The following is a 10356-nucleotide window of genomic DNA, read 5'->3' on the forward strand; positions in this document are numbered from 1 at the left end:
CTGCAGGTGTACTTCACATATTTATGCTATATAACCTTTTGGGCCCTGGAATATCATTTCATAGAAAATCTAAAATTAATGTTAAAAGAAAACCAAATCATGAAATAGGCTGGTTTCATAGTTGACCAAAGATCATTTCATCAGACTCTATGCCTTCCACTTTACAAACGATGATTTTCCGTTATAACTATAAATCAAATGAGGTTTTTTATTCACCTAATTCATTGTAAAGTTTATTTAACAGTTTAAAAAATTCGAAATTGAAATGAATAGTCTAGGGAACATACTGTATTAATGTACTCTACTGCACATAATTTGTGAACATTTACATGATTTGTACACTTTAAACTCCCTTTCAGGCTGAAAGGGACTGAAAAAATTCATACCGAGAGATTCTCTAAATTCCCCTCTAATATATATTCTATTCTCTATGGTAAAGAAATATCAAAATAAATTCTCCCAAAAAATTAAAACAGGGTTAAACCTTGCTAACCGATCAATCTAATTTGGATGAGATATTTATACAAAATGACCTCTTAGCTCCTCAAGTTTAGATTTTACACTCAAGTAATAAAAAAACTATTTTTAAGGTTTTCATTTTTTCAAAAGAAGTTTAAAACATTATAGATGTAAAATTTTGACTTTTAACTTATAATTAAAACCAATGAATTATAATAATAAAATAAAACGAAACAGATTTGGGGATGTTACATTATTCTAACCAATTGATTAGTTGATTTTGTTTATGTATATATATATATATGGATTGTCGAGACCAGGTACACTCATAATTGAATCAACATAGAGTCTGGTAAACAGAGGACCTGGAGAAGGATTGATGAATCAAACAGAACCCTCATCATTTACTCAGGGTGCCTGAGTAGGCTGTGTTCAACGGGGAAAGAATAATCAAAGTTTGTTTTTGATTGATATACTGTCTAGTGTTTTCCTTCTTAGATTATGGATGCACACAACAATCAGATTCATAATAAAAATAAATCCGGTTTAATTGGAAATCCACACAAAATGTGCCCATGAGATTAAAATTGAAAAGGTTTTATTAATAATGAACTGAGCTCTTGCCACAAACTCTGATCTTAAATCTCTGCAACTCAATGTCATGATATTTAAAACTGTGAAGTAACTCCGTTAAATCAAAAATTCTAACACAGAAAACAACGAAAGAGTTATAGTTTTGTGACAGGGAGAAGAGAAAGTAAAGTTTGAGGTTGTATGACATGGTGAAGAGAGAGAGAGCCTTTTTAAGTTTGATATAAATGTTAAAATCTAATAAAGAGTAAAGTTAATGATTAAGGTTTAACGAAAGAGAAGAAAAAAAGGGTTAAGGTTCAATACGAGACAGATAGAGAAATAACACAGGTTTGAGGTGCGATGAGGACGACAAAAGAGAGATCCAGTGCAGAACTATGTTTGGGGTTCTATTTCACATGCATTCAAGCATATTCCAGAGAAAACAGAAAGACTTTAAATGAGAAGAAGGAAAAGAAAAATATTGAGATTTGTAAGCGGGGAAATTTTTTCATGTACGAGAGAAAGGTTCAAGATGTGTTTATAAGATTAAATTATTGTGATGAGAGATGTGAGGCCCACGCGATGAGTGAAAGGAGCTATAGAGAGAAAGGTTGGAGGTTAAAAGTCTAGGTCATATTTTGACCAGATGTTGCAAACAAAAGTTTTTCATCAACGTGATATACATTAAAGATCAAAATCTAGATTTATAGACCAACAATTCTGATAAAAAAGAAATGAGAAGAACATTAAAACAAAAACAAAAACAGCAGGAATGAAAAAATTACGACGAAGCACAAAACAATTGAAAATGAAAAAAGTAAAGAAATCAGTAGTTAAAATATAATAATATGCACAACATTAAGAATTTACAAAGCAGAAGACAGTGTTACTGCAGGAATTGGAAAACTTAATACTGGAAGTTTTCAACACTTTTAAGGAGGACGCGGTCGGGAGGGGAAAATAAGGGGAAGGGGGGAATCCAGCTTGAGAGGTTGGGGGTTGAGATGGATATTTATATATATATATATTTAAGAAAATACAACTTTAAAATACAGAGGAACCATTAATTGGAGAAAGTTAAGCTTATTTTTGAGTAGAATCATGTTAATTAGATTGTAAATATTTATGAACATGCATTATGCATATATAAATATATAAATATATTCGAATAGGGTAAATATTGTCTGGAGTTTGATATTTGCAATATATATTTGATCAAAACAGCACTGATTGTGTGATCAGTTGAAATTATGCATGCAGGTTGATTGTGATTTGACTCCATCAAAAAAACTTTGTTTTCCTTAAGTTTTAGAGATCAATTAATATTACTATTGTATTTCAAAAAACAAGGTATCAACCGAGATAGATATTCAGACGGTGTAAAAAATTGAGAAAAAAGATACTACGATGTTTAAATAGATAGATAGAAGGATCAATATATGTATAACTAGGTGAATGGAGATGAAGATTGGTAGTTGAGATGGAGGAAGGGGAATAAAGTGTGTGCTGGGATTTTGACCAAACTATTATAGTTTCTTACTCTTATCATCTTTTAACACAACCCACTCTACAGTAAAGAACAAAGAGAATAGAATATATATTAGAGAGGAATTTACTAGAAAAAAGTGTAAAACGGCCATTTTGTTGTACTGTTTCCATACTGCAGGTGTACTTCACATATTTATGCCATATAACCTTTTGGGCCCGGGAATATCAAAGGCAGTGTTAACTCAATGCATCTAACAAAGAGGAAAGGGAATTGATGAGGGGGGGGGAGGGGCGTTATTGAAAGGAGGAGGCACCCATGCAAAGGGGGTTTATGAATATGTTACAAATTATATTAGGTTCCTTCCAACGCCTAATTTTCCCAGCCCAGCACTATGACAAGAACTCATTTTTCAACTTATTCATTGATAAACCCCGAAACATTACCCAGTCTTTCATAAAACCTGAGCGGGCGTTGGTGCTCTCAATACTCCAATAAATACTGCTCATTTTTTATGAATCATATTTATTCGTTCTGATTCCATTTATCTTTTATCTTTATGCTCTTTCCATTCTCAATAATTTCAAGGCAAATAGTTTGCATAAAATCATTACGTACAGTCGAATTTTTGTTGAACGCTTCTGATGACGTTACTGCCGAATTCAATTACAAACCTGAAATGCGATTAAAGTTTAAAGAATTTAAAAGTTAATACTAATACATAACTTTTTAAAATTTCTTTAAACATAACACGCATCAATGATAATAATATTTTTGTATTTCCATATATATAATAAAAATGTGATTATTTCTTTTTCTGCAACTTTATTAAGTGCAAAAGTTCTTCAACAGAATAGAGTAATTATAATGGGAAAATTGTTCTCCATGCACTTTAGTTTTGTTATAAAAGAAAAATAAAGTTCAGCATAATAGGTTAATACGCAGCATTTTTTACTTGCGTTTATTCTAACAATAAAGATATTAGAAGTTCTGTGCTGAAAAGTACAATGAGAAGCTCTGGAGGTATAAATATTTAAAGCACCGTGCTGTAAAAAATATCATTGAGAAGCTCTGGAGGTATAGATATTCAAAGCACCGTGCTGTAAAAAATATCCATGAAAAGCTCTGGAGGTATAGATATTATATCTATTGTAAAAAATATCCATGAGAAGCTCTGGAAGTATAGATATTGAATCTACTGTAAAAAATATCCATGAGCAGCTCTGGAAGTATAGATATTATATCTACTGTAAAAAATATCCATGAGAAGCTCTGGAAGTATAGATATTGTATCACTGTAAAAAATATCCTTGAGAAGCTCTGGAAGTATGGATATGCTTTAAAAAATAATGGATGAAAAGCTCTGGAGGTATAGATATTATATCTACTGTAAAAAATATCCATGAAAAGCTCTGGAAGTACAGATATTATATCTACTGTAAAAATATCTATGAGAAGCTCTGAAAGTATAGATATTATATCTACTGTAAAAAATATCCATGAGAAGCTCTGGAAGTATAGATATTATCTAATGTAAAAAATATCCATGAGAAGCTCTGGAGGTACAGATATTATATCTACTGTAAAAAATATCCATGAGAAGCTCTGGAAGTATAGATATCACAGATCTGCTGTACAGAATATTCATGAGAAGCTCTGGAAGTACAGATATTATAGATCTGCTGTACAGAATATTCATGAGAAGCTCTGGAAGTACAGATATTATATCTACTGTAAAAAATATCCATGAGAAGCTCTGGAAGTATAGATATCACAGATCTGCTGTAAAAAATATTCATGAGAAGCTCTGGAAGTATAGATATTATATTTACTGTAATAAATATCCATGAAAAGCTCTGGAAGTATAGATATTATATCTATTGTAAAAAATATCCATGAGAAGCTCTGGAAGTATAGATATTATATCTACTGTACAGAATATCCATGAAAAGCTCTGGAAGTATAGATATTATATCTATTGTAAAAAATATCCATGAGAAGCTCTGGAAGTATAGATATTATATCTATTGTAAAAAATATCCATGTGAAGCTCTGGAAGTATAGATATTATAGATCTGCTGTGAAGAATACTATGTGAAGCTAAGGAGAGTAAAATCTATAAAAGCACTCATTGTTCTAACCTTCTCGGGCATGTCAAAGCCCTGTACCGAATGGGTCAAAGAACCCCCCCCCCCTTTGTGTGTATCCACTCCTATCCAACCTATTTCACCCCCTTTTACTCCTTCAATCTATGAGTTCAAAAGACTAAAATTTCCAACGAACAAATTAAAATCTATGTAGTGGCTCTAGTTTGAATATTCGGTTTCTTCAATTTGAATTCAATCACATTTTGGTCTATGATTTAACAATCTTTAAAAAACGCTTAAACTTTTCCATTTATATCAGCGGACACAAAGGTGTAAATGGGTCAAATGCTTGCTTATGTTTGTTATATATAGTATATACCCACTTCTTAAAAACATCTTCACAATTAATCTTATGATTTTTGATACAAAGAACATGAGATGCACATTGCACATATTTAAAATAATTTAATTGGAAAACATTGTAAAATAAGTTTGCATATCTAGATTTTTTTGCAAGTTTCGGATTCTGCAAGTTTTCTATGAATTTGCAAATTCATTACAACTAAATCCTGGATCCGGCTTAACCGAGGCCGCTTGCAAAATTTGCGATAGCTTTATATATATTCTTTAGATTTATATTCAAAACTACATTTTAAATTCAAAATCTAATGTTACAAATCGTTACATACTGGTAAAAATAGTGAATGTGAAAAATTAGATCTTAAACTTAATGTTTGTCGACGACTAGAAGATCAACTTTAATACAGTTTGTCTCAACTAGCAAGCATTATATTCAAATAACCAAGAAACAATGATATTAGATTAGTTCTTACAAATTTTTTTTTTCAAATTGTTCATAATTTGAAACCCTTTTCTTAATTTGTTAATACTTTTAAAAATTTCTAATTCGTTTTGTCTTATGAAACATTTTTACTGTTTAAAGGGACTGTAAAGGAAAAATGAAAGGGGGTATAGGATAAAACCTGAGAATTTCAGGTTTAGAATGATACGTATAAGACATCTATCGTATGTTCCTGTCTCGAGAAATTGACATAAAACTGTGTTAAAATTATACCAAAAAGGACACATGTCAGATTTTGTAAAAAAGTTGTAGCATTAAACAGATCATATTCCACAATTACGCAACCAATCTGAAAACGACTTTATCTCACAGCAACCTGAAAATCTCAGGTTTGCTCCTGTTATAATTATTTAATTTTTATTTTGCATTGGCTGAAGTTCTGATGACGTAATACGGACTTACGGACTATATGTAATAATATTATCAATTATATCTATTAGAAATGCTAAATGCAAAATAAAAAATTATAATATGAGTAAACCTGAGATTCTCAGGCTCCTGTGGGACATAATCGTTTTCAGATTGTTGCGTAATTGTTGAATATGATCTGTTTATTGCTACAACTTTTATACAAAATCTGACATATGTCCGTTTTGGTATAATTATGTCAATTTCTCGAGAACGGAACATCAGATAGATGTCTTATAGGTATCGTTCAAACCTGAGATTCTCAGGTTTTATCCTATACCCCGTTTCATTTTTCTTTTACTGTCCATTTAAATCAATCAAACTTTAAAAACGAAAAGGATCCAAGTACAAGAACGAAAGTGTCGAGAGTAGAAAAATCTTGTACTTGTAAATGAAGTTTCTTGTGTATCTAAAGTAATTACAAAACATTTATCAAAAAGGTATTTCTTCCTTTCAACTTTAATATAAAATAAGATTATCTTATGATCTTTTGGCAACAACTTTACAGATCTCATAACATATTTTGGAGAAAATAAAAATCATAAACTTTGCGACTTTTTCTTTTTCTGCAAATTAAATTAATTGACGAAAATAAAATGATTTACTAAGAAATCGCCGAGGGATTTCTGCAAAAAGTATAAAAATGTTGAACACCGTTAAATGGAATGTGGGACCGAATTTCTCCAGTGATTAAGTACAACAGGATATAGATGGGAAAATAATTAATTTATCGAGTTCTCAACTGTAAGATGTCAAAGAAGGATGTCAAGATCTTTACCTGCTATCTTGCTGTCAAGTTGGTATATATTTATCTGTCAAGTTGCTATCTACATATCTTCCTTATATATTTCTCTATATATATATATATTGTCTACCTTCCATCTACCTTATATCTTTCTACGTGTTGCCCATTTATTTTGATACCTGTTCACCTTCTATTTTTCTATATATTTCTCCATGTCTACCTTTTAGCTTTCTACCTTTCAGTGTCTCTTTCTACCTGTCTACCTACTATCGTTTTATCTCTGCCTTTTATCTTTTAGCATATTTTTTTCTCTAAATTCCTACTTGTCTACATTTTATTGTTGTCATCATCTGTATGCTGACCTGCCATCTTTCTCTACATACGTCTTCACGTCTATTGTCTATAGTCTACTCGTCTAACCGTCTACTGCTCTGCTTCCTATTGTAGTATTTATTAATCACGTTTTTTTTCTTTTATGCAAACATAATTTATAATTACATATATATTTTTTAGTAGATATTATTCACATCTGCATATTTCTTAATAAAGAAGCTGTCTCTCTGCTTTACTGAACTTTATGACCTTTCAGAGCTTAATTCCTATCTGCTACTATGGGTTCAACCCACCCTACAACAATAGATTTTCTTTTCAGCTCAAAGAAAAGTCTTAGTTTTCCTCACTTTCTACATAGTTTCATGAATAATCTTTTTAGATTACAGTTATTCTTAGTTATTGAATCTAGGAACAGAGAAACTAGCTAGACAACTTTAATCAGGCGCTATCTAACTAGCTATAAATATATATATCTACGAACTAGAATGAACCCAGTGGATAAGAAAACCAGTTGGTTAAGCAGGAGCTATCTACAGATTCCAACAAAAGTTAGGTTGGTTCAAGAGTTCATGTATACTCGTTAGGTAGTTAGCTATGTGTATGATAGTTTGGTATGAATAGATAGAATTGTAGTAAGACAAACGAACAATGAAACCTCTGAACTAGAAGAGAACCATCCAAATATCTATCTATCTATCTATCTATATATTTTATCTATATCTATACATATATCTCCGTAAATCTAAGAAATATACTACCTAGTACCTTCTTATATCATTCTGCCTTTTAATTCATATATTTATGAGATAAAACTTTTTAATATATACTCTCTTCTCAAATCCATTTCCATATTTATATCAGTCCTTGGATATAAATCAATAATTCAACAGATTTTTCACTTTATGTATTTACACTTTACAATTACAGCTAATGAATGTCAACTAATTAAAAAATGGTTCGATTTGAGAAGAATCCATGCGTACATATATATTTATCTTATCTAAAGTATAAATTATAATATTGAGTTGAGTGTATATAATGTATCCTGTATCTATTCTCCAATATTTAAATGTATCATTGTGGTGGTGAATATACTCTATAGAGGGATTATTCATTCACATACACATAGACACTAGACATATTTACATATAGTTAAAGACATAAATATATACATAGAAAGTTTAAAATCAGATGGCCGGGTAAACAGGAACACAAGTGCGTAAACAGATAGATACTATATATGTAGAACTGTAGAAAAGTAGACATGTAGAGACAAGACAAGTAGGCTGGTATACACTGATAGTTAGATGTCCAAGTATAAAGCTAGAATTGTAGACAATTTAATCTGTATACTGCATGAAGGTAGATAGGTGGAAAAGAAGTATAATTGTCTACAGGTAGACAAGTCCACATGTCAGTTGACAGTTAGGTAGACAATGAAAAATATCGTAAGGAAGATAGACTCTCTAAGCAGTTAAAATAGTAGATGCAACTCTATATATCAACAGGTAGACTATAACGAGGTAGACAGATAAAAAGGTAGACGGGCAGATATGTAGACACTCGGTTAATTATGTTGGCAGTTCTAAATGCAGCCAGTTAGATAAACAAATCTTATAATTTAACTTTAAAAACCCCAATGATAAATGTTATGAAGGATAAATTGTATAAATAAACTATTTACAAAATAGGATTTACAACTCTTCACTTTTCTTTCTTCAAAATTGTTTTAAAGTTGAAAAAAGACTTAAGAAAAGGATTCATTTGATGATATATACGCTAAATTCTTATTGGTGTTCTGGGACAGTCAATCTGATATTTAAGGGTTATCGTATACTCTCACTTTAATGTATTTCTGGGACACTTACAGTTTAGTAATTGATTGGACTCCAAGTTTAGCAGTGAATTGTTATTTGTGTTGCTTTGCATTTTATCATATTTATGAAAGTTGTTATGTAAAACAGTTATTTTTTTGGACACCCTATACTAGTTAAGGATATTAGAGAACTGGAACCTGCTTCCTCAACTTTTGGACACCCTATACTAGTTAATGATATTTTAGAACAGGAACTTACTTACTCAACTTTTGGACACCCTATACTAGTTAATAATATTAGAGAACTGGAGCTTGCTTACTCAACTTTTGGACACCCTATAGGACTAGTTAATGATATTAGAGAACTGGAACTTGCTTACTCAACTTTTGGAAACCTGATATAAACGATATATTGTATATATGTAATAGCTGAGAAACAGGACCAGCTTTACCTTCAATACTTCAATAACTCACCATTTCAAATATTTCTGTAAGGAGAGCACGGTTTTCTATTCTAATGTTTAATGAAAGTTTGGCAAAATCTGCTGTTTTCGCTCCAAAATATTTTCTTTTTTTTGATTGGGTGATCAGAAAGTTGTTTGTTTTTAAAATTCAGAGAAAACTAGATCAAAAAGATGTGAGAATGATTAAGGAAAAGAAAGAAATCTAAATTCAATAATTCTATATATATAGATAATGTATTTTTTCATCTGCCAATTGTCATTTATTGACTATTTTTGGGTAAATCCAATACTGAATGGATTAGTGGTATAGATAGATAGATAGATATATAGATGGTGTATTTATGCCAAGATATACCTGAACCAGTATTCTTTTGTTTCATCCCAAACCCTGGGGCCACATTTTTATCTCACTTTACAATCAAACCGCCATTCTTCATCAGTTTATTTAGAAGATTTTTATTAGCAAACTTTCTTTTTAAAAGTTTTAATCCAACTTTTTATCTTTGTTTGATTTATTAAAGTTTATAAACATAACTTACTAAATGTTCTCGAGGGAATTGTATTTGAATATGTATCTGTCAAAAGTTTCTGACAACTTTCACCAAAGATTTCTTTTATAGAAAAAACTATTTAAATTAATAAAAGTTGAGATATATTTATATCATTTGGAATACGTGTTAAAATAAGAATAAAAAAAGATTTGGTTTGAATGATATTTAGATTTATCTTTTCCTGAGTCCCAATCATGGAATCTCGGTGACAATTCTCAACTCTGTGATTAATTGCCGGAGGACGGATCCGGAGAAAGATATAAACCTTATCTTACCTGGTGTTCTCTGAGGTTTGGCCTGTTTTCTCCGTCCTGTCAACATCTTTGGACAGCCTGGGTTTGAGGAGGGGGGCGGGGTAGGGTTAGGGCGGGGCGGGTCCATATTCACGTCAGTTACAAGGTTAGGTTGCACGCAGGGCTACAGGGCATACTGGGGTTGGGTGAGTGTGTGTGTGTGTTTAGTTAAGAGGTGCTCACATGACTGGTACGGGTAGAGGTAAGCCGGGACGGTGGTTGGGGCGGCCCCCCTCTTCCCCCCCACCCAGATCTACAATCACCCATAATACTCCTAGG

At 31.4% G+C, this 10356-nt stretch overlaps 1 protein-coding gene across 2 annotated transcripts in view; it reads right to left on the reverse strand.

Annotated features, from left to right (window-relative positions):
• LOC111700175 (zinc finger E-box-binding homeobox 1) overlaps positions 1-10315 on the reverse strand; it is a 47391-nt gene extending 37076 nt beyond the window's left edge. Inside the window, exon 1 of one of the 2 annotated variants that reach the window (XM_023471005.1) lies at positions 10060-10315. In XM_023471005.1, the coding sequence (XP_023326773.1) occupies positions 10060-10165 (106 nt within the window). In that variant the 5' untranslated portion in view covers positions 10166-10315. The remainder of the gene's footprint in view (positions 1-10059) is intronic. The other variant, XM_023471004.1, reaches the window with a different exon arrangement.
• Between the last annotated feature and the right edge of the window lie 41 nt (positions 10316-10356).

This window comes from Eurytemora carolleeae, unplaced genomic scaffold, assembly GCF_000591075.1.
Source record: "Eurytemora carolleeae unplaced genomic scaffold, Eaff_2.0 scaffold379, whole genome shotgun sequence".
Taxonomy (NCBI): Eukaryota; Metazoa; Arthropoda; class Copepoda; order Calanoida; family Temoridae; genus Eurytemora; species Eurytemora carolleeae.